This window comes from Wasmannia auropunctata, unplaced genomic scaffold (assembly GCF_000956235.1).
Source record: "Wasmannia auropunctata unplaced genomic scaffold, wasmannia.A_1.0 LD336088.1, whole genome shotgun sequence".
Classification (NCBI taxonomy): domain Eukaryota; kingdom Metazoa; phylum Arthropoda; class Insecta; order Hymenoptera; family Formicidae; genus Wasmannia; species Wasmannia auropunctata.
Genome location: NW_012026802.1, coordinates 946,060 through 970,362, shown reverse-complemented (window position 1 = coordinate 970,362; position 24,303 = coordinate 946,060). Strand labels below are relative to the sequence as shown.

General features: G+C 40.4%; 5 protein-coding genes and 1 long non-coding RNA gene across 7 annotated transcripts in view; 3 read left to right on the top strand and 3 right to left on the bottom strand.

The window, feature by feature from the left end:
* Positions 1–854, top strand: part of LOC105448181 (breast cancer anti-estrogen resistance protein 3-like) — a 10,626-nt gene extending 9,772 nt beyond the window's left edge. For both annotated transcript variants that reach the window (XM_011686613.1, XM_011686612.1), the window contains exon 7: positions 38–854. In XM_011686613.1, the coding sequence (XP_011684915.1) occupies positions 38–369 (332 nt within the window). In that variant the 3' untranslated portion in view covers positions 370–854. The remainder of the gene's footprint in view (positions 1–37) is intronic.
* The window catches only part of LOC105448179, a 76,428-nt gene extending 74,583 nt beyond the window's left edge, over positions 1–1,845 (bottom strand). Inside the window, exons 1-2 of the mRNA XM_011686607.1 lie at positions 1,591–1,845; positions 1,284–1,471 (exon numbers count right to left, since the gene is read on the bottom strand). Of these exons, the coding sequence (XP_011684909.1) occupies positions 1,284–1,360 (77 nt within the window). The 5' untranslated portion in view covers positions 1,361–1,471; positions 1,591–1,845. The remainder of the gene's footprint in view (positions 1–1,283; positions 1,472–1,590) is intronic.
* Positions 1,846–2,639: 794 nt separating this feature from the next.
* LOC105448175 (protein phosphatase inhibitor 2-like) lies at positions 2,640–5,522 on the top strand. Its single transcript, XM_011686603.1, has 4 exons — positions 2,640–2,954; positions 3,500–3,670; positions 3,788–3,867; positions 3,945–5,522. The coding sequence occupies exons 1-4, from the start codon at positions 2,875–2,877 to the stop codon at positions 4,157–4,159; spliced, it is 546 nt and encodes a 181-aa protein (XP_011684905.1). The 5' UTR covers positions 2,640–2,874; the 3' UTR covers positions 4,160–5,522.
* Positions 4,763–7,316, bottom strand: LOC105448176 (tRNA pseudouridine(38/39) synthase). The gene is made up of 6 exons (XM_011686605.1): positions 7,100–7,316; positions 6,879–7,012; positions 6,230–6,798; positions 5,861–6,152; positions 5,639–5,775; positions 4,763–4,924 (listed from the first exon to the last, which is right to left on the bottom strand). Exons 1-6 carry the CDS (start codon positions 7,172–7,174, stop codon positions 4,851–4,853), a joined length of 1,281 nt encoding a protein of 426 aa, XP_011684907.1. The 5' UTR covers positions 7,175–7,316; the 3' UTR covers positions 4,763–4,850.
* Positions 7,263–7,802, top strand: LOC105448177. Its single transcript, XR_974199.1, has 2 exons — positions 7,263–7,347; positions 7,568–7,802. It is a non-coding gene; the product is annotated as an uncharacterized LOC105448177 (long non-coding RNA).
* A 4,166-nt stretch (positions 7,803–11,968) lies between these two features.
* Positions 11,969–23,571, bottom strand: LOC105448178 (gamma-aminobutyric acid type B receptor subunit 2). Its single transcript, XM_011686606.1, has 16 exons — positions 23,170–23,571; positions 22,768–22,935; positions 21,753–22,106; positions 20,966–21,199; positions 19,108–19,168; positions 18,387–18,621; positions 18,003–18,243; positions 17,809–17,931; positions 17,531–17,641; positions 17,228–17,452; positions 16,423–16,605; positions 15,695–15,794; positions 15,196–15,307; positions 14,244–14,797; positions 13,427–13,696; positions 11,969–12,272 (listed from the first exon to the last, which is right to left on the bottom strand). The coding sequence occupies exons 1-16, from the start codon at positions 23,347–23,349 to the stop codon at positions 12,079–12,081; spliced, it is 3,345 nt and encodes a 1,114-aa protein (XP_011684908.1). The 5' UTR covers positions 23,350–23,571; the 3' UTR covers positions 11,969–12,078.
* Between the last annotated feature and the right edge of the window lie 732 nt (positions 23,572–24,303).

Below are 24,303 nucleotides of genomic sequence, written 5' to 3'. Positions count from 1 at the left end.
TATACACGATTTCCTTATTTTGCAAAATTTATTACAGGCACTGTGGCACCTTTTGGACTGACGGCAGCGATTCTTTCACCATGGGAGAATTCAGCATCTGATTGCGGCCTATCGATAGTCTGGTCGCACCTTGAGGCGGCTCGCAAGCTAGCCGACAGTCTACCGCTCTTTCGCAGGAACGCGGAAATCGTCTTGGAAGGTTGTAGGAGCGACGAATTGCTATCGGACGCCTTCCGCACCGAATTTCACATCAAGTTCTTGTGGGGCAGTCGCGGTGCCACTGTCGCACCGGAAGAACGTCACTTAAAGTTTATACAAGTCTTAGACGCAATGTATGACAAGTGTGCGGCGAGCGAAGTGACCGCTTGAAAAACAAACCAAAGGATCTCATGGATCTGAATGGAGAGAAGAGTCTGAAGAGATGATTCTCCACGCGTGAGAGTTTAGCCTCTCTCTCTCTCTTTCTCTCTCTCCAAGTGCTCGGTAGACAACACCGTCGCGAATTTTTTTAGATTTTTATAATATAGTTGCGAATGCGATCGCTAACACGATACTACAAGAAATTATAACATCCTGTGCATTATAATAAAACGGCATCACCTTATTTGCTATTATAATCTCGAATCGTAGAGCATATCCCCGAAATATCGAATGTTTTTCCATCTAAACCCAATATGCTTGTTCCAAATCGTGTAAGCATGCAACAACACCCAAAGAATCGATCGAGAGGCTTGAAGCCTACCTACGTATCGTCAACTGTACTTAACTTTAATTAACAATGTAATTCTATAATGTTATGTTGTAAGTGTTGTTCATATTTGTTCATACTTAATATACAAACTGAAAAAATATTACTCCTGACTTTATTTTTATTAAAATCCTTTCATTAAGACTCCAGAGGAAACAGTTATAGTCGGATTCATTACCTTAAATTGAAATTTTAATTAAATTAATTTAATTTAATTAGTCAAATGCCAAAGTAATATTTTGAAAAATTATTCAATTTTTTATTTTAATCAGTTACCTTTTAAATTTTAATTATATATATTTTAATTTGAAAGAGACATTTACTGAAATAATTATAGTTTCTGAAAAGTATATATATAAGTTCTTCTGGCGTTTCATAGACAAAAATCTGTTCTAATTCTCGTTTCATTAGAGGATAAATTATCCAAAGAAATAAGAAATAAATAATTTGTTCCGCAAATAACAATATGTATTCATATATATATATGTGTGTGTGTGTGTGTGTGTGTGTGTGTGTAATATGATAAATTACTCACCGTTTCGTTATCACTCGGTACTTTCCAATTCTCCTCCTTTTCCTTTTCCTCCAACTTTTCCTCGCAGTTACTTTCATTCTTCATACAATTTGACACTTTCGATTGATTACAATACGAAACCGCGCGTGTACCACAAAGACGCGCGACATTTATTTCTCGAACGGCACTCGCGACGACGCATAACCAGCCTGAAATCCCACAATATTCAATATATTCTATAATTATTACTACAATCTAACATCTGCTCAGAGAGTAAAATCTATCTTTAATCGAAAAATTACGTCTGTAAATTGATTTATTACATTACCTTACTGCCAAATTCTTGCGATTATACGCGTTGGTTTGAATTGTCGGCGTCGTAACTAAATATGGCCAAGCCACTCTCCGCGTTCGCTAACTTAACCGCACATGGCGCGTGTAGTCAGTTACTTTGTCTCCCTCTAACTTTTACGCTTGGGAGAGAAGACAGTCCCGTCAGAGGTACCTATCTTTTTCTAAAACAAGATACAGCGCGCTGTCCGCAGTCTCCTATTTCTCCACGTTTCCTGACGCAGAGAGAAGCGTGAGTGCGGCCACGCCGGCTTTTTGGATAGGATCGGCGATCTCCCCCGTACACTAACGCCTCACGTCCACGTTTTCAAAAGAGGAACTACGTACCATGTCTATTTTATAACACTGTCGATCAAATCATAGCACGAGAACGTGAATGTGGTTCATACCCGTGCTACATCCATTCTTCGAGATCGACTACTGGGGCTTTATTCTCGAAAAATTGCGCATTCGAAAATCATGTCCACTCTCAGATTACGAATACTTCCGGCGAGTGACACAGTCTCCGATATTGTTCCGTGTCATGTATATTGTTTGGTTCTATTCCGTGCTATATGTATATGTATGTAATAAATCTAACTGATGTGTAATAATAATGATAAAGTTATCTTAGATATTTCTTATGAAAACCTATAAAAGCATAAATGTTTTAAAATGCAATTTTACACTGGCAATTCTTTTTAATTATATATATTATATTATATATATGTATTATTACGACGATACTAATTGTATGATATCAGCTTTAACATTATACTTGTATTAAAATCTTTAATTAAAAAAAATATATAATTAATTTATGTAATTTGAAGTTTTACGAGAAATAGGAAGAAAAAGAAAGATGAAAAAGAAAGAAAATGTGGCATACATATGTATAATACACGATTAGCACGGATACGAACCACGTTCTAATGCTATGATTTGATCGACAATGTTATAAAATAGTACGTGATACGTAGTTCTTTTTTTGAAACGTGGACGTGAGGCGCTAGTGTACGGAGGAGAATCGTCGGTCCACCCTAAAAGCCGGCGTGACCTCTCTCACGCTTCTCTCTCTGTCTGCCGTAACGCGGAGATCGCTTCTGAAGAGACGCGCGAGAGGATGTGCCGCGAGTGAGTGCAAGTGAATAAGTGAGTGACACCAAGTGACACCCAGCGCAGCGCAGGCAGGTTATTCCGCCGAAGCGAAATCCATTGGTAAACATGCAGCCGCGGCATTATCGTCGTGAGTGACCGTCGTGTGATTACGCCCGACTATATAATGGCAGAGAACCTGTCGAAACGGCCTTCCAAGGGAATCCTCAAGACGTCCAGCAGTTTTGACAATCCGGAGGCGCCTAGGTGAGTGTGACGCGTTAATTGAATTTCGATACGCTCGCGTAAAAATAGAGACGCGCGTGCAAAAACCCGCCTGTCGGCGTCTCTCGTCGCCGTTAAAAGGCGGTTCGCGTGACTCGGCGTGTCACGCGCGGCAGGATCATCCGGTATTTATAAATCACGAGTTTCACGCGGACCGCGACGGAGAGAGAGTGAGAGAAAAATGATCGCCGAGTTTTTTCTCTCGGGACACATGCGCTCGATTCGATATTCAGCTTCTTGCTTCAGCATCACCTTAAAAACGTAATTCGCTCGAATTCGCGACTATTTCTCCGAAAAATATTTTCCAAAAACATCCTCTTTTTTTTTTATCAAAGCGTGATTAAAGCACATACCCTTATCTGGAGTTGTTAAATACGAAGATAAGAACTTGCAAGAATAAAAAACTGAATATATTCTTAAGACATAAAATGACTGACATTACCCCAGTGTTAGTTGACACAGATTCTATTTTTAGACTTGATGATGAACACCATTTTTTTATTTACCTTACTTTAATCAAACTGTAGACCGAGCAAAGAAACAACATGGGACGAGATGAATATTATCGCTACTCTTCATCCTGCTGATAAGGACTATGGCCACATGAAGATCGAAGAACCAAAAACCCCATATAATTTCGAAGGCCTCCAAAATGAACATGAGTTTGATCAATTAGATGCTAGCGCTCTTGCAGCAAAGTAAGTAGAGAATGATTACATGTCTCATAATTTCAATTGTTAATATAAAAACGTAATGTCAGTTGCATGCTAATAAAAATATAAAATATTTGATATTATTTGATTGTTAAAATTCAGATTAGCTGGAGGTAGCAAGCCCAAAATTTTCGAGGAATCCAGTGAAGAGGAGGAAGATGAAGAAACTCCCGAAGAAAAAGGTAAGACACACATATCTCAGCTCCATATATAAGCTCCATAATAAATAAAAAATGTTGACCGTCGACGCGTTTTTTAGAAAGGAGGAGAGCCTTCGAGGCGAAAAGAAAGGGCCATTATCGAGAATGGCATGCTGTACAAATGGCGAGACGACTTTTAGAGCAGGATGAATTAGAAGAGGAGGACGAAGATGGCGAGGCTAAAAATAATGAGGAAAATTCGTCGGAGGAAGAAAGCAATTTTGACACTCGTTTCAAATGCATGCCGTCCTGTGATAGAACCGAAAAAAAATGAACGAAAAACATCGATTAGTAATTTTTCTTTTTAAATCGTCCATCGCAGTCATTCACAGTCAATTTTTCGCGGCAATGTCGACTTCAATGTTTAATGCTATCGCGAGTAAAGTCATATCAAAGCAGCAGAGAAAGTGTTTACATCAATTACATTTAAATGCCCAAACTAAATTTCGCATTTTACTTATATGTATATAGCTCTTTTTCAGCTCCATCTTTATAGCTCTTTAGCTCCATTCTCTGTAAATAACCATTTTAAGAACCTGAATGTTTAGCATAACCGCTGTTAGATTTTCCAAGATCAGATAAAGTTACGATAACATTACAAGTATTCAGAAGTACTTATAAGCTGTGCACAGAAAAATCCATCGCGTTTAATGATCTACTTTGATTTTCATAGATTATATAAAAATTCCAATTACTGCTTTGTAAGAGCTTTGTTTGGGTGTATTATTCCAGGCCTATCGACACTTTATTTCACGCAGCGTTGCTGTAAAATTTGATGTTTTTGAAATATTCTTAATTGCTATCAAAATTTGACGAACAATAAGGCTGAACAAAGCCCTCTCACGTATAGGGAAGATTTAAGACGCTGTATGTAATATTTACAGTAAAAAAAACATATGTGTATTTAAAACTGTTAGTACGTGTATAATACATTACACAAGTTCTGTGATTAGCATAAGCATATGCTATGTAACCTCGGTATGTATGACTTCAAATTTTCGTTTCCTCTCGTAATGTTTGATTTTATTTTCCAAACTCTCTGTAAAAGAAAATATAGCATAGATTATAAATACACGTAGATAAGTGAAATTCTCAATTTGTACTATGTGAATTATACGTAGTATAAGCCTGTCCAAGTTCATCAATCCGAATTCGCGCAATCGCTCTCTTTATCCCCATTCTCAATTATCCTTTTCTTTAATGACATATAACTAATTGATTGCAACGCATGGATACAACGAACACGTGTCTACATATATTGATTATCTACCCCCTTTCATCGCTCACATCTCGCATACCTCATTCATCAAGATGACAAGGAGAAACATTTTTCTCGTAAATCACATCTTGGACAGGCTTAACTTAATCCATTAAATTGTACTGTTGATAGAATGTACATTTAGGAAATTGTAGTGTCGAAGTAATAGAACACGTCCAAGCGCGGCGACATTGTGTTTAGTATAGTATTAAAAAGAGAAGAACATTGTGAAATTACGATATATATGATCATCAAAATATTTTGAATGTCTGTATTATAGTCGAATACAAAGCATATTAATAGACGAAAAACAGTGTACGTATTTGTTTGCATGGTGTCTCGAAATTAATAAACGTAGAATACATTATGGATAAGTAATAAAGTAAAAGCATTTACATTTTTAGATAGCATACTAAAAAAAGTTTGAAATCAAATCTCGGCTTTATCGACGAATTTATATTCACTAGCTTTGATAAAAATCGATCGTACACTTACCACACATTTCTCGTTTCATCAGTGGTTGATATACTTTCGATTGTACTCCGAGAAGCAGGCAATCGCTTTGAAAATCAGTATTTACACAATTAACACAATTTTCCAATTTCATCAACATATTTTTTATCATTGTAGATCTGCATACATATGTAACAAAAAAGAAACTTGATTAGAAATCGATCATGTGTACAATTACATAAATTTCTTTTTTATCAAACGTACTTTATAGTACTGAGAGCCCAATCTTGTTGTAACGTTTTGACAGTGTTTAATAATTCATTTTCGTCGATAAACCAATTTACGCTTTCATAATCACAATACCAGAGATTCAATGGAACTTGATGAGCCATATTGTACTGCGGCTTTTGTGGGCAGGTCTCAATATCCAAGAGCTTCAGGATTATTTCAGGCTCCTCTTTCCTCTGTCCAACCAACAATAAGATGCCCATCAAACAACGGATCTGATGCCACAGAAAGGCTTGACTTGTAATTTCCAATTCACACATATCATAGCCTTCAAAATGAAAATTTACTGTATGTTGTATATCGATAGTATGTAGATGATAAATAACTGAAGAAATTGAAGATTACCTGTGGCCTTTTCCACATTCTGATCATTAACAAAGCTCACTCTTGCATCAATTACAGTTCTTTTGAAGTTAACTACACCATTGGCTACGTCCATTTTACAAATGTTACGAAAGTCGTGATCCCCTATGGTATACTTGACAGCTCTGTCCATAGCCTCTATATCTAAATTGCCCCTTGGAAAGAAATACCTATAGCTTCTGAACTTGCAGTCAAATCTTGCGGAGAAACTGGACGAGACAGGACACCATGCTGTACACCTTATATTCGCTGGCAGCAATCTGTTCAACATTTTACAATAGGGCAACTCGTCCGACAAGTTGTCTTGCTCCTCTGGTGCCAATTTACTGCGTACGTCCAACGAGATCACCTGCGAGAACGAGCTGACGCCTTTGTCGGTTCGCCCGCAACGATGGTAATTCGCGCTCTCGCGGGATTCTATGCAGCAGCTCTTCAGCAGAGCTGCGAACAAATGATGCTCGATGGTATCGCCAGTGTCCTCCTGTACAGCAAAACCGTGATAGTCCCAACCAAGGTAATAAAACTTCAGCAGAATGTGCCTTTTGTGATATCTGCGATTGAAATTAGTAGAATATTACACGACTGAAAGAGGAACGTGTGACAAGTTCGAGAGCCGCAACCGTGTATTTACCGTGAAAAATCAAACGACTTTCTTTCCTTCCCTGGCGTCTCTTCCCTCTTCATTGCAGTATCCGTACGTTTTATAATCGATAGTTTCAGTTGCTCGTTGTGAGCCTCCAATCGCAATATCTTATCGATCAGTTCCTGCAAGCCAGAAACAATCGCGTGATGTCATATAAACCGACATAAATACACGAAGCATCTCGCAGGGTGTTTACAAACGTCATGTACCGATTTATCGAGCCTCTCCAACTGTTCTCTCGTGCTCTTTCCTATTTTAGCACGTTTCCGCGAAACCTTTGCCATAATCTCGTGCCCTCGCGACACCGAGAATAAACTGTAGTGAGCACAGGAATATATATTCACCGGTCCTTTATTTACCGCATAAATGTTACGAGCGTCAAAGGGGTTATGTTACGTTACACGTGTGGCAACTCTTTGGGAGCGCAACACATGTGATTCCTTCCAGAGCACAGAAGGTAACTGCACCACAGCACCACTACCTACTACACTTAAAATAAGATCGATATACGAATGGAATGGTTGATAAGAGAAAGAGAGAAAATATGAAAAGCAAAAAAATTGCAGTTGCAAAAAATAAATATATATTTCTGTCCATCGTAGATGCACTGTTTTGTACTTTCTGCACTTAAAATGAGACAGTTATATGTATATATATAAAATGTATTGTAAATGTAGGGAGGAAGAGAAAGGATGAGAACGTAAAAGAAAGTTTAATTACAAAAAAAAATCTATAGAACTACATAAATACGACCTGCACTGTGGGAAGCGAAAAAAACAACCATTCATCTCGTTTTTGTGTATCTTCCTCGAAAAGCAGGTGATTAAATGGCCACACACCGCGGGAAACAATAAAAGCGCCGAATGTCTCCCGTTGAAACGATTTTTGCAATAAAACGTTATTTCAATAGAAAAATATTTTAATCCGTGTTTGCACACGTGTATCAAAGTTCCGAGCCGATGTATGTACCTTTCATTTTATTTCAATTTCCCATATGCATATTGTAAAACTATATATATGCAAGGAAAAACGAATCGCGTTAAATTGCGCGTTTGGTTTATTCATGATGGATTGCAATCGTCTATTGTATTCGAACTTGAAAACGAAATTACTTTTTAATTGCTAGTTTATATGCAAAAAAGATTTGTTTACTAACGCGAAGCGTCGAGAAAAATTCAAGTAATACATTCATATGCAGCATATTTAAATATCATATATATATATTTACGTATTAATATATATACATATAAATGAATTATATATATTAATATAATATATATAATTGCCTAATATGTGCGTGTGTTCCTCACGGTCTGTATAAATTAAAAGGATAAATATATTTATTGAATGACAGCCACTTTATTGAGAGTAGACAGCGGTGAACATTTAAGATTCGCCTTGCGCAGCAATTACCTCGATAGACTTTAGATAGTAAGATATCACACGTGCCCGGTAACTTGTAAGAATCCTATCTTTATCCGCGGCATGCTATCGATCTCTCACATTACGACGAGCCGCGATCGTTCTCGTAAGTGCACTCGTAAACTATTTTACTCTTCTACTGCAAAAAATAGGCGAGCTAAAAGGACGGGAACCTGCGACACTGTGTTCTTAATTTCATTCACACGAGATGGGCTCTCTTCTCCACAATCCCTTTGAATTTACTTATTTTTTGCAGAGTTTTTTTTTTTCCTTCGAAATGGAGGTACGATGGATATTTTGAATGCGTGATAATTGACGATACATGCATTGTCTCTTGCGAAAATATATGTACAGGTAGAGAGATGTAAATAGTAATAATATATAAAAGTCGATAACAATGTTAACAAATGTTAATCGCCCCTCCCCCCCCCTCCTCTCCTAGAAGAGTCGTTATTTACCTCTCGATATATAGTAATGTGCTTGCTGACGATGAAACCTTGTGAGATATTTCTACAAGAAATCCTTGGAATTAAAAGGAATCGGCGGGAATAGAGTTTCCGAAATCGTTTCCTTAATCTACGTTAACTCTGTTTCCGTTCTTATTAAAAATTTAACTGCTCGTATTATTTGATCGAGAGAATCGGATGAAAGAAACTTCCCTCTTTGCGAGAAGAGGTCGAGAGAAACTACAAAGTTTTTTAGCGCCAATATTCTAGTTTCAAAGTCCGGCAATCGGATTTTACAGAACGAAATTCCAGTCGATCACTTTTAATTCGCCCATTTTTCACAAAGATATATCCGTATGTCACAATGCAATGTATGTATCTCGAAGTAAGAGCGCTTCGTCACTCTTATCACATTCATTTCAATCACTTTTGGCTTCGCCGCATACATTAGTTACAAATATGCATATATATATATATATATATATATATATATATATATATACATATACATATATATTTTGCTGTCAGGTTTTCTCTTTTTTTTTGTTCTCGCGATGATTTGTAAAAAACTTTTGGCATGGCTTGCCTATCGGCGACACCACTGGCTTATGTAATTATTACGGGATATTAATAAGATCATGCTCTAACAGTAGGAATACGAGTACAAACGCTTCGAGTGTTTCGTCATGCATATATATTGATCGGTATCGATCGGAAATAAATTTATCCTTAACTTATCTGAATATTGCACCGAGTTGTTTAGCGCGTCGTTTCCACCCGCTAAAAGTTCAAACGACGCGAGACAATTATTGAGAGAGTCGCGATGTCGCCCTTGATGAATTTGAAATCGTTGTGTTTCTATATTTAAAACACGAGCTACACGATGAACTTCCGTCTTCGTGCCATAAAACGGGGGTACAGACTACAGTTACACGAGAGCGACTAACTACCGCGTCGCTCTGAAAAAAAACGAAGAAGAAAAAGAAAGGAGATTTTATCCTTTTCTTCTTAGACTCTCCGTTAACTTCGGTCGTGAATGTACGTCACAAGTTACGTCGACTTAGGCCGCGCCGTCTGAGAAACCTCCGCAACTTAGGAAACTTAGGAATCTCTCGCGGAAATACTCAGTGAGCTCTACTTTTAATGAGTTCACTTGCAAGTTGGAATAACGAAAACTCAATTTCACTCGCATAAAGGAACGGTGTATCCATTTTACCTCCCAACCGCACATTTTTCCTCCGTGATTCGCATCCGGATATATTATAGAGTCACCCCGTTTTAAAGCAGGAGAGATCAAATCGCGGAATCTCATCCTCGTCGTTATTCGCGATAGAGTGGAATCGTGTTTCTTTACTACTCCTCCGTAGAAAACGAAAGGATAGGGGGGCAATTGACAATGCATGCACTGATTCGATTCGATTCGATAATTATCAGTTCTAGGGATATACCCGAAGGCATTTTATTAACATGTTCCGCCATACTCCTCGAGGTATTTTTGAACACAGCACCCTAGCGGAGAACGAAATATACCTGGTGAACGTTCACATAATTACCCCCTAGGATTGGCTAGACGCGCCAAGTTAGACGTGTACTTGTGTCTGTGTTTGTGTTCGTGTATACGCGCGCGCGTGCGCGCGCGTGTGTGCGTGTGGTGTGTGTATGTGTGGGAAATATTTAATGAATATACATTACTTTATAACATGTATTTACAAACACATAGTTATTTATTTTAGAAATGTACGCGAGGGAAAACTTACTTTTAGTATTTGTAAAATACCGCTCCTGCCGCCTTCCGGCCTGAGATTTTGGCGAGCCTCGTGAAAACGGGCGCTCGAAGGAGAGAATGGACACGCTCCTAATTAACATGCTCTCGATATCTTTGTTTTATAACAGTTCTTATAATTATATATACACACATACATACTTTCTCTTTCTCTCTCTTTCTCTCTCTCCCTCTCTTTGTAAAACACTTGTTAGCCGAGGGAGACGCTTGTAAATGCGACCTCCTTATTCTGTAGGATTATCTTGAACGAAAAATGCTTTACAAGTTGGAAATTACTATAACAGTCAACAGTTAAATCTACTTTCCAATCTGCCTTGGCTAACAAATATCTTTTTTTTTTTTTTTTTGGTTTTCCTATAGTTTGTCTTGTAAATATCTCGAAGGTATAATATATATTCGTTAATTAATTAACCGCGTTAACTAGAACTAGTTCAATGTTTCAAAGTCGCGTCACAAAAATATTCTTCGGTCGTACTAGGAAATATTTAAACAATATTTGTTCGCTGCTAGGGTCCACCCCCCCCCCACTCTCTTTCCCCTCCTTCCCCGAAAACGATACGCTATATCGATTGCATAGACAATCCCCCCGTCCCTCCCTTCCTCCCCGACTTCGCCCTCTCGAAAATGCGTGTGCTATATCACGGATACGTATGAAGTTTTTCCCTCGTTCGCTTCACCGCAAATGTTTGTTATATGCCGCGTAACATGCTGCGTCACTAATGAGATACAGGATCTATTGACTGACGTTCAAGTAACTAAGTGTGCTCGATAATATCGCGCGAAAATCCATACACTTACTTCGTTTACGTCTAGAACCAAATTAACGACGAGTGATACGAGCAGATATTGGGATCTCTCGGTGACTTTGAGTCTTCGAGCTCGCGATAGATCTTCGTTAAACTCCGAATTCGTATTCTTTTAATTTTCTTTTAATTTTCTCCTCCGTTTCGCCCTTCACGCTTCCTTACGCTTAAATAATCGTCGTCTTTAGAAAATATCTCTCGTGTGTTATAGAAAAAGTCTTACCTTTTATTCGTCGACCGTTGTCTTTCTCGTATCTCGATGAGAGAGCTGTGACGATTCGAGCATTATTATTACTAGAGCATTACGTTATCCAATTTTCTTTTTTGTCCTCGTCCGCGCTTTACCGTGATATATCGAGTGCAGTAGAGCGAGGACACGAGAGACGGAACGAATAATTAATTAACCCGGCTGCGCGGTGGCGCGGTAGCGGTATTCCAAGTCCGTCGTCATTCTTATAAATAAATCAACGAAATGGTAAAAACCGTCTGAAATATGTCCGATTTAACGAATGCGTTAATCGCGAACAACGTATCGCCGACCGCACGCTCGGGGGGCGCAACAATCTAAAAGACGCTCGCGTTATACAACGCGATATTAACTAATTAACTTATTGTTAGATAATCGATCTAGCTGCACGCCCTACACACGATCGGTGAGTCCGTGACGGGAAACGTGATTTCGCGTGCGCGTGCCGGCGCGGCGCGGTGAGGAGAAAGCGTCGCCGGCTTGGCCGTTAGAGGTACTCGACGATGTCGCACTTGATGGATATATTCGGGCAACTAGCTATATTCGAGCGATAGCCCCGCCTGGCAGTGCTCTTGTGCCGCTCGGTGAGGAGCTTCTGAAAGATCGGTAGAATCGTCAGATCCAGCAGTTCACCGTCCGATACAGCGCTGTACATCTTTGACACGTTCACCGCGGAACCACCTGCAAAGCGAGAACACCAAGGTCGAGAACTGTCTCAACGACGCCTTCGCGTTCGGCTCTCTAATTGTAAGTACTTGGTTGCATCCGCGCCAAAATCTAGCACACTCGACGTTATTATCCTTCACTCTTGAAGGCAATACATGATATTTTGAATGGACGTCTCACGTATACAACGTAACTTTATGTGTATTACATCGTTCCCTTAACGTACTCGAATAATGAAGGTATGAATATTTCGTGAGAGACTCGGGTAGGTAATTATCCGATGCATTCAATTAGCCGATATCAATAACTGCGCCGCGTAATTATACTGCTATTCGGACGTATACTTTATTAATTCGTTGGCTGACATCGATTTCGTTATTAAACATTTGTTACTCCCTTAACATAAGTACTTGTAATTTACCTCGCGAGATAGCTGCTAAGCATGATATACTCGAACGCAACAATTATTGATTTATTTGTTATCAATACTTTTCAATTTAGCGTTTAATATCACGGAATCCATACCGAACAAACTAATAAGACGAGGCGTATTATATTATTCAAATGTAATTACTTTTCGGCTCTCTTATTTTCCATTATTAATTCGATGTTTCAACGATTTTCATCTTCTTCGCATCGGAAAACCTACCGATTTTTTGGACTTGATTTTGGCGTAAATGCAACACTATATTTTTGTACAGCAAGAAGTCTGCGGTATCTCGTCGAAATGTCGCAATAATTTTATGCAAATCCACACGAAGAGAATTTTTTTTTTAATTTACCCTGCAAATCATGTTAATTGTGGGATACAATATAGTATTTAGGCAAATTTTACTGTGCACTACAATAAATTTTACTGTATTTTACTACTGTCAAATTTATTGTAGTGCATAGTAAAATTTTCCTAAATACCATATTGTCCCACAATTAACATGATTTGCAGGGTAAATTAAAAAAAAATTCTCTCCGTGCAAGACTTAATTATGGCTGAATTGATTGTCTATACGGCTATTGATTTGCTAAATTATTAGGATTTCTGATTGTGAGCGAATTCCCTTCTTTCCGTGAACGCGTTTCGGATACACGGACGGTGTATATCCCCGGCCGAATTTAGTATTCCGCAAATTTCCGATGCTGTACGCTTAATCAACGGGACCGGGAGACGCTACCGTTCACGTCGCCGCTTCCGTCGCGCTGATTCGCCGCGACGTGCTTGCCGTTGTGCATCGTCGCCACATTCGGGGTGCTCTGCACGTACTCCAGCCGCGCCTGATGGCGCAACTTGGAGCCCGCGTGCCGGCACATCCGGCGCGCTACGCGGTGCGAGCACTCGACTATGGGGTGGCCGCCACCGATGTGCAGCCGCAGGCACTTCTCCCGCGTGCGCTCCGACATGGAACGCTGGATGATCGTCGACATCGACTCGTCGTACTTCCCTGCTATAACAGAATACGCCCGGCGTATCGTCTCGCGTCTCGCAATGTCTAGAGATATATATCTAAGGGAAATCTTGCCAAACAACAAAATCAAATCTCGGATGCGGATGTCCGGTGACCTCAATCACTTAAAAGTTGAAACGCAGACGCGCTGCTTCAAATTACAATAGTCAGTCCGGTATGTTGTTTGCATGACTTGTAGAATAAATAGTACTCATTAAGCCAAGTAAAAAAGACTCAATAGAGAGCAAATTGAAAAATCAATCTCTAAAATATTTTTTCCCTTTTTCATTTCACATAAGAAGTGAGCAAATCACTTGCTTTACCAAAAATCGCTTCCAATTCCAGCAGTACGAAGATTTTTCAATTGATCTAAATATTTAACGCAAACATTATTTTTACTTAATTTAATGTGAATACCATCTACTCTGTAAAATTTGAATTCTTTTTGAAACACTTGTACAACACTACTTTTGTAATATACAAATTTTACTTATATACGTGTGCCATATCAAATCGCGAGAAAAAGCTCGGGAGCATCGATTCTTACCATGCCGATGATTCGGCACGTATTGCAATGAAAACGGCATCACGTGCTCGATGTAGCTCTGCTCGTGCAGCTCGCCGAAGGAGACGTTCTTGGTCGGCGGCGGCGTCGACAGCTTCGCCCTGCGGTCCTCCTTGCTCCTCCTCCTCACGCGGCAGACGTGCCTCGCGATCTCGGTCTCCTCCAGAATCACGGCGTCGCTCTCCTCGACGACCGGCGGCACGAAACCGTAGCGCGTGGTCACGGCTTCACTCGGTAGTGGCTCGGGAATCCTGTGGCGTTTCATCATCGTCTCGCCACCGTCCTTGGCCACCTCGTCGGGGATGCTTTTGCGCCGCGACGCGTCCGCGCCGCACGTGTGCCTCATGTGGGTCATCGTCGTCGTCGTCGTTGTTATCGCCGTTGTCGTCGTTGTTGCTAACGATAGCGACGGCGGCGTCATGTCCAACGCCACCTCACCGCCCGGAGAGGAGCTCTCCTCAATCGTCTGGCTCATCATAGCCACTCTTTCGTTGTCGATGATGATTGACGTGGCCTTCGAAAGGGACGACCTTTTCCTAAAACAAGCACCACGCGACTACCTTGAGGATGGACGGCGAACCGGGTACACCGGAGACTTCCGGGACGTGGTCAACAGGGTATAGATAGATAGTCGAAATATTTAAACATTTAACCCTTTTTACCTAATTTTTGAAACAAAATAAAAAAAACAGATAAATTATAAGTAATATCTTAACGGCATGGAGTTTATTGGAGATCACAGAAATTTCTCAACTGCACTTTTGTTAAGTTATTATTTTATATATTGTTTTGTAAAATTAACTGAATTTTCAATCGAAACAATTAATTATTTTAGTCAAATAATTCGTTTCTATATGCAATGGTCAATTTAACTACATTCCGTTAAAGGGTTTAGAACTAAAGGAGGAGTTTGATAACAAGCGTGACTACGTACTTTGCTACTTGATCCACGTTGACGTAATCACCCTCTGGCTGCGAAACGGTTGATGAATTCAAGCTGCACATGGACATTGAAACATCGGTCGTCTCTGTGGTTATCGACGGTCCTGTCAAATAAATAAACCGAAATTATTAATATGATGATTTAACATTATCCATCTTTCGGTATATTAAACTGGCGCAGAATTTGCAATTTGTTCATTAATTCTTGTTGTAAATAAAATTTGTGGTCTGAAATTTGTAGTCTAAAAAAAGAGGTTTGCGAAAAATTGTCTTCCAAGTGAGAAAAATATATTGAGGTCACAAAATAAATTAATAATAACTTAGTTTTAATTAGTAATAACTCTATTAGCTCTATTTTAATTAATGATAACTCTACTTGGAAATTGTGCAATTCCATTTTCAATTTTACTCGACAAATATTGCAATTTCTTTTAATTAAATTTTGCCTTTCTTTTATCTTTCATTCATCTCAAAATTTTTCCTTTGTTTACCTTCTCTCTTAACGGTCTCTTCGGGCTTCGGGACCGGCAACGTGTCAACGGTCTCTTGCGTTTCGCTCTCAATCTCCTCGCCCATTCTCCTTAAAAATCCCTGAAGTAACATGCAAGATAATGAAATAACTTCCTCTGCAGTCACGCACGCACTCGATATAAATATTTCTGGATTAAGTATAACATTGCTTAAACGTGCGAGCGTACTGGGAGCCCGTTGGAATAATTTTAGATTGTTACTCTCAGGGAGAGCAAACTGCACGCGAAGCAATGACGTCGTGATTATTTATATATAACCAAATTAAGGATAGATGGTGCTGGATCGTTCGCTTTTCCGTTAATCGAAGACCGCCATCAACCCTCAAATTAGTGCACGGATGGGGTGTTTTATTAAACAGCATGCATTTCGCCAAGGAAATTTTAGTGAAATTGGTTATTAGACAGAGATAAATGTAGAATGACGCAAACAATTATTGTATAAAGTATATTACATGATACATATATATCTCCGATCTTTCTTCATTTTTATTCAAAACTTAATTCTCTCAATAAAGTTTAATTTCAATTAACTTTAACATTAAATTCAGATTTCAGATTTCTCGCAGAAGAAACAAAGGTGGTTCTGCGACAGACTACGTAACGTATTCCTTGTGTAACAAGTTCGTAACTCCGGCGAAGTAATACTTGCTGTAATGCCGTTTGGAAGTTTAATGAACGGAAAAGCTTACCTGAAGCTCGGAATCCTTTTGCAACAATTGCTTCCGGAATTTTTTATTCGTCAGCTTCGCCTCCTTCAAACGCTCGTCGAGCTCGCTGACAGTCGAGTCCCTTCGTATTTTCAACATCGGCCTCAGAGTCGCCCTGGTCCGCTTATTTATCGCCCCTTGTGGATTTCTGCGTAACTCTATTACCTGAAAATCCCAAGAGACTTACTTGGCTTCGCCGGTTCTCACCCCGAGAATAGGACAGAAATGTTTATTATCGCTCTAGGGCAGATCCTTTAAAAACATGCGTATGGAAAAACATAAAGTGTTTGAAAAATTAACTGAAGCAATTGGGTTATAAAATTAATATAAAATAACAAAGGAAAAGAAAATTAAATAAATTAATGTGCATACATCTACATAAATACTCTTTTTTTAATAACATAAATATAAATTTTAAAAAGGAGGATTGACACTACAAATGTAATTAAAAAATGCTTTTTTTAACTAAGTATATAGCGACTCAGAATTCTAGACTCCAAAGGAACAAATTCCAAAAGAGAACTCTGCAAAGATTCTAGGTTGTAATAAGACGACTGCTGAAGAGTGAAAACGCGCGATAAATAGGTAGTATCAGACAAATCAATAGTATCATGCTTAAATGAACGAGAACTTTTATAAGACTTTAGCGATTTAAAATTAAATCCGTTTGACAAAGTTTTAGTTCGGAAAATGCTAAGCGGAAAGCATTCAATTAAGTAATCTCTTCGATCGTTCGCGATCGAAGGTCAGTTTAAAATGCAAAACAATGGGCGAGATAAAAACGTACCTTAGGAATAAAAACCAGACAAAGAGTGGCTGTACTACAAAATATAATGAACACCGCCAACATTATAAACATGGCGTCTTGTTTGTCAGTCAGCACGAAGCTTATAGCTGCACCGGTGACGCACATTATAACAACGTTGTACACGCTCATCCCCACGTATTTACTGTCATTTAATGCCGGTATACTAACGTGCCGCGTTTCCCATGCCAGAAAGGCACCGAATATCTGAAAGCCGGCCGGGTGAGTGCCTATCGTATGCCATTTTATCCGCGCTGAGGCGCTTAGCGATTCAGCTTAACTTACCATTAAAAGGCCTTTGTATGCATATATGCAAAACAGATAAATATTCATTTGATCGCTCTGACAATACTCGTTTTCCGGGATGATTATTATATCCTCGCTGGAAGGGTGATGCTGCAATCGAGAGGCAATTCGCGTATTAACGAACATTACCGCGAACTCATTTCGCGCATTGCTGCAGATAGAAGATAGAGACGGAAATGCAGCCGAAATTTGTAAGCGTATATTTATTGACATATATATGTATATATACGTTTTCATAATTTTTTTTTTTTACTCACATAGGGCTCCATTTGTTTTATCGCCCGATAAAACGGATCGGCCACTTGCCATGTCGTCATGATCGTGAGATCGACGGCCAACAATATCCCGACGACCATGAACAACTGGTAATCTTTTATCACCTGAATCACACGATACAGGCTCGTTAACGCTGAACACGAAAGTGCGCGCCGCGCTCTCGTTAACGGGTTACCTTCTTATTGAGCTTCACGTCGGTGAATATGGAATGTACACGCCACGTTTTCGAGAACATGGAGCCGAAGGCCAACGAGAAACCAGCCATTAACAGCCACGCTCGGGCCGTACAGATATATGGGAACGCCGCTACGCTCGATAATTGCGAGTCTAGTCCGAGGAAGATAACGCTGCTGTAGGTCAGCATACAACCGATGATGATGAGGTTGTTCAGGTGGGGCGATGACATTTTGATGTATCTGTAATATTGAGTTTCGCGTGTGAACCGCGCACGTTGGCTCCCTGGGGGGAGGGACCGGGAAAGTAATCTGGGAGCGCGAAATGGAGGAACCGTGTTACGCGCGTGTTGTATAATTGTTATATATTACGGCGGAGCCGTCACCTTTGATTTCTGTATCTGATATTGATGGCGAGAAAAATGGATGCCAAGACGATACCGACACTAGCAGCCGAGGCTAGCACCGCGTACAGCGTGATGTCCACGGTCGAGTGCTCGATGATGCGAACCGTCCTGTCTTTCGGCGGTGATTTACCGTTCCACAGCGGAGCCTCTCTTCTGGTCAGATCCAGAACGCCAGTTATGCTATCGTACTCGCCTACGTTTACCTCGCGACCGTCTAAAACGATGAATCCACGTTCAAGAGACGCGATAAGATAATATTTCTATTTCGCGTTAAACATTTTTATTTCGAAGCGACCAATTTTTAACATCCGTATCTGTATTACTATTAACGTCGAATCGGTCACGAGAAATATACGCACTGATCCGTAAATTATACCACTGATGGTGAAATAGATGGTGGTTGCCAATATCGAGTAAAAAAAAACAATACCTAATTGAAACTGTTACAAATATACTTTATCCTATAGTGCAATTTAAAAAATTCTTTTGTTAAATTAAAATTGTGCGATCCGCGCTTTCCACATGACATATTTTTCATTTGAATTCCTTTATTAATTGCTGTACCGTAGCCAGTATATACTCTCTAAATTAATTTTGTAATAGGTACTTTAATCTATCTGAATAATTCTGTGTTCAAAATTCTCTCTTTTTTTCCTTCTTCCGCCCTCTCTCCTGCAGCCAATATCAAGAAATAACTTACCCAGGAATTGTTTTAGAAGAATGTACGCTTTTCTCTCGTTGTCGTAGAAGCGGACCGGCCCCTGCAAAATTTTATACTTCTCACATCCATGTATAGCGTTGTTATACAGGGCGGTTACCACAGGCGATCGGTCGGGATCGTCGGGTGAAACGGATTTTAAAATAAAAGCCCGCTCACCGATTCAACTCGCTATCAACTCATGCCAATTTGCCTCGCTAACTCGCCCCAGCGGTTTGTCATGTTTTTGATTTCGTTTTAATTTCAATTCGGTTCACCGCCGATCGGTCCCATTCTCCCGCTCTGTTATTGCTACCATACATACACGTATACGTATCCCTTTTTGCTAAAACGCGCTCAACTGTGGCGTTGCAAAGCACTGCGTCACGGGTAGAGTATATACGAATGAAAGAAAAGAGAATGTAAAGAGAGAAGTACAAATGGAAAGGGCGTAAAATAAAAAAGGCAACTCATTAAGTTCGCCGTTGCGAACGCTCGCGCGGTTAGGACGCGTGCAGAAAAGTGATGCCTGCGCTTGAAGACACTCGGGCTCGGGCAAAAAGACGGTCAAGTGTAACATGCGCGCCTATAGTACGAATGTTGATTACTGTGGAACGCGCGGCCTCTGTGTTCTTCTCCGCATCTCTCTCCTCTTTCTCTCTCTCTCTCTCTCTTTCTCTCTCTGTCCACGACAGGCACAAAGTGCTCGGCCAGCCCGTCGTCACCGAGCCCATGCGCTCGACGATCGAAAGCAGGGGTTGTCGCTCGTCTAATGAGAGCGTAAAGACACGCTCTCCAATCTCTCTTCGTCTTTTCTTTACAAACGTCTTCTTCTCCTTTAGTCTCTGTCGTCTTTTTAAGCAAGTTTCTCCCCGGTTCCGCAATACCCGGGGGCAGTCTCACGGCAACAATGGTTATCTCAATACCCTCGACACAAATAACAACTCGGCGAATTGGAGCTAAGTGATGCGAATCAATCGAGCGCGCGGAAAGAGAAATATTTTGCTTTGAGCTACGGAAATTATCGTTAAAAGGGCTAAAGCGAAAGGTGATAATCCCAGCGAAATTCTTTATCCTTCACAAAATATAAACATGTAAGGTCGCAATTAATATAAAATGTCTCGAGAATTTATTGGTACGAGTGTAAAAAAAAATATCATACATTTTATTTTAATCGAAAACAATTGCCTTTTTATAATAAGAAATAAAAATGTCATTATTCTCATCGTAAACTAAATATAACAAGCAATACTTTGAGAAAAAAAACGAAAACGAAACGAAACACTTTAGAAAAGTTAAATTATTATTTGCAGTACATTTTCAGAATGTGTTTTTTGAACTCAAAAGTTTGATATTAAGAAAGATATTAGAAAAATTAAACTTACAAAACATTAAAAAGTCTTAATCTGTTACCTAACTTTTTAGATATCTCTTAGAAACTCGTTAGCAACCGATGGCGCTAACGAAAAGTGGAAAACGAGTAATTTTTTAAAAGAGAATATTACTTAGCACAAAAGCTTTCTTTCCGAGAATTCTCTCTTTATCAATTACAACAGAAACAGAATGTTAAGTAAATACGTAGATTAGAGTTACAATATCTTTTTAAAAGCTGCTTAAAACCGTTTATTGCTGATAAAATAGAAACGGAAAAAGTCATCTAAATCTTACTTATATCCAAGATAATCTCTCGAGAAAACTACTGCAGATCTGTACGCTTGCTACGTAGCGCATTCTATAACGACGTTCGTTTTTAGCACTAGGGGTTTTATGTCGAATGACATTATCCCGGGTTGTGTTCGCCGGTGTACGAGGGTGAAGGGGCGCCGTTGCGACGCGAAATTGCGAGGCGGGCCAAGCTTACCGTGACACCGTCGAAGCTTGTATTCCTGAGGGCATCGAGGAAGAGCTTTTCCCACAATACGTCCCTGTACCGAAAGTCGGATATAGTCTGGTTACGATGGAAGTGTCGTATCCTGCGCGCGACGTGTTTTACAGCCAGCGCGACCGTCCAGATACCATCGTACGTATATCCGTGGAACCTAGAGTACTCGGCGCCCCGTCTCGAGTCGTACTCGACCTGATACTGGTCCGGGGTCTGGGGGTGAAACGCATCAAATCGAATGCATGAAGACGCAACAGGCGTGTGCCCTCGTGTATGACGAATCTCAAAGAGTCATGTGTGTGTGTATATATATATATACACACATATATATATATATATATATATGTACGTCGTTTTCGTTTGAACCGCCGTCGATCGCTCCAAGGCGCGATTAAACGCAATTTTCGGGGGGATCCGTATTCGATCAGAAATGCATTCAAGCAGATACGCATACACACGTTACTCGGAGCGCTGTACTCCATCTATACGGATTCTTCAGTCAATCTGATTCCGCGATTCCGCCGTAATCCCTTCAGGATCGAATTCAACTACTCACGTGGAAGAAATAACATAGCGTCGCGTTTCTACCGCGAAAAGAAAATCTCGGATGTGATTAAATTACATTTATAACAGAGAAACGATATTTCGACCAATTTAAAAAGGCCAAGTAATTTCCAAGTTGAACGGGATTCCCGGACTTCCCGGAGCGATCCGCGCGGATTTAATCGAAAACCAACAGCGCGCAGTTTCGATGCGGTACACTCACAATTCCGGACGTGGTGTGCTGCTCCTCGGTCGTCAGCGGTAACAGATCCGTCAGGATGACACCGTGAAGGGCCTCGGACAGCTCGGATGGGGCGCATCCGCCGCCCGGGCGCAACCACCACTCCCTGGTATAAGTCCCGATGATGACCCACTGATACTTTCTGCCGTATAAGCCGAACCTGTAAGCCTCGCAGAATATCCGCCTAGCCCACGCCTCGTTGAAATTTCCCAGGAGAATCCTCACGTCCCTCTCCTTGAGCTTTTCGAGCGCCGTTGTCACCTCGTTGGCAAAGCTTAGCGTCTCCACGAGCTCCATTTTGCTCTCATCCAGATCGGCCACCAACCGATTGTGCACCTGGAAACGCGATTCGCAGGGAGGATGACGAAAGAGAGAGAGAGAGAGAGAGAAAGAGAAAGAGAGAGAAAGAGAGAACTCCTGCCGCTTTCAATACGAATGCTTATCACGTGCCATAACGTGAGCGCATTCGCGCATTTAGCTTGTTCAAGCAGGCCGCTAGCGACGGCAAATCTCCATTTATAATGTAAATGGAACAGTTGCTGCATATACATCACCCACGCCCGCGAGCGCGCGTGGAAAACGACGCGCTCTCTCGCGACGGGATTAATTAACCCTTTCATTTCCCCGAATTGCTTCCAACTGTCGAGAACCGCTGTTTGAATCACTTTCTTAATGGTAACTAACGCGTGGAAAATGTACAAGAAGGTCTCGAGATTTTCAAAAGATTCCCCGTCTCTTTTTATAATTCTCTTTTTATAATTTACCGAGTTTTTCTAGCATCTAGGAAAAAGAGTGTATTCGCCGTATAGGAACGAGATTAAAGTTATCAATTTTAAATTTTAATTACGTTTATGATAAAAAAAGTACGACTTTGAAGGGACCACGGTACAGAAAATTGTTTATAAAATTTATGAATTTTCTTTCTCTTTCTCTTTTCATTCGGCTTTTCTTATTGACCGAGTGCTTCCTCGATCGCTGATCTTAGGATTGGCTTTACCAATGCGTATCTGGGCTCGTTCTGATAAATCGTGCCAACCCGGGTCCAGTTGAAATGCAGAAGTAACGCCACTCGCGGTGCGTTGAGGGCGTTTTCCGACGGCACGACCCTAAAGAAATTCGGGAAGCTATTGGTTGTGAACATAGGATGGGTGTCCGCGTAGCTGAGCTGCAACAGTAAGAGTAGAGAGCGAATATTGGTAAAGAACCACACCTCTCTTATAAAGCTCGTTGTTTGTTTCTGTTTTCTTTTTTGTTCCTCCCTCCCCCGCTGTGCGTGTGCACGTATCTCTGTGTGTGTGTGTATGTGTGTGTCAGCATGCAAATAAGCAGAGGAGCAAGAAGGAGGACAGCCTCCCCGCAAGTCATGAATATTTACGACGACGTTTTACCGTCGCATTACCTGCGTAAGGCGCCAGTGTTTCGAGGCTTTCGCTATCGGGTCCGTGACTTGTGTGCAAGCACCGCCGAAGAGTATCACCTTGTGCGGCCCGTTGTGCATCATGTCGAAGAACGCCTTCATCCCGACGGCGGCACTACACTGCAATACACGAGATTTGTTATACACACGCTCGTTTCGCATTGTGATAGGATAATATTTCAAGGCAAACTCAAGTGTCTAGAAAAGAGTCTGGTGGAAATCAGAAAAGTATCCAAAATACCGAGAAAATATCAAAATAAGAAGCAGTTTGAATATCGCGAAAAAAAAAAAAATTAGGCGCAATGTTGCGAAACGTGTCGTATATTACTCTTTTCTCACACTTTCACGATTCGTGTTTGCGTCAAGATGAAAAGTGATCATTTCTTATATCGAAAATCCTCTTTGATATTTACAGAATCAACAAGTGTTTGTTGGTGTACAGCCAGAAAATAGAGAAGAGCGGAGAATAGATGCCAAAGAAGGTGGGGAGGGATGAATATATATTATCGTAATGCAGCCGACGTCATTCTAATTAACGAAAAATTAATCCGGAAACGCGGGATTGAAATTGTGATATTAATAAATGCGAGTAACACTCTTCGATTTTATTTACCTCGAGGAGGAAGCACAGAGAGAACTCGAACTATTTTCATACCATAATGGTTTTTTTTTTATAGTAAAAACAGGGAAAGTATTTTAAATATTCCGTCGAAGGAAAAACTTTGTTCTCAAAAGTTGAATTTTTGCAGAAATAAATTTAATGCGAACGGATATGAGCGCTTTGTGCGTCGTAGCTGAAATAACAGTTAAAGCGGACGCAGGAATGATCTTTGAGCTATGAGTTATCTTGGCGACGACAGACGATCATTGGGAATGACATCGCGTATTCCGTTTGAGTCTACGATGTCTACATGCCCCTTTGACATCAGCACCATTTCGAGTGTTCTTTTTCACGTGAAAATTGATTCCAACGTATCGCTACATTCTCTTTGCGCTCACCGTGGATGACCCCGTTCCGAAAACAAGATGTAAAAGGATATAATTGTACAGATGAAAATAGGAGTTCTGGCTGGACAGAAACGGAACGAGTCCCCTCCCCGCCGAATCTATTATAAG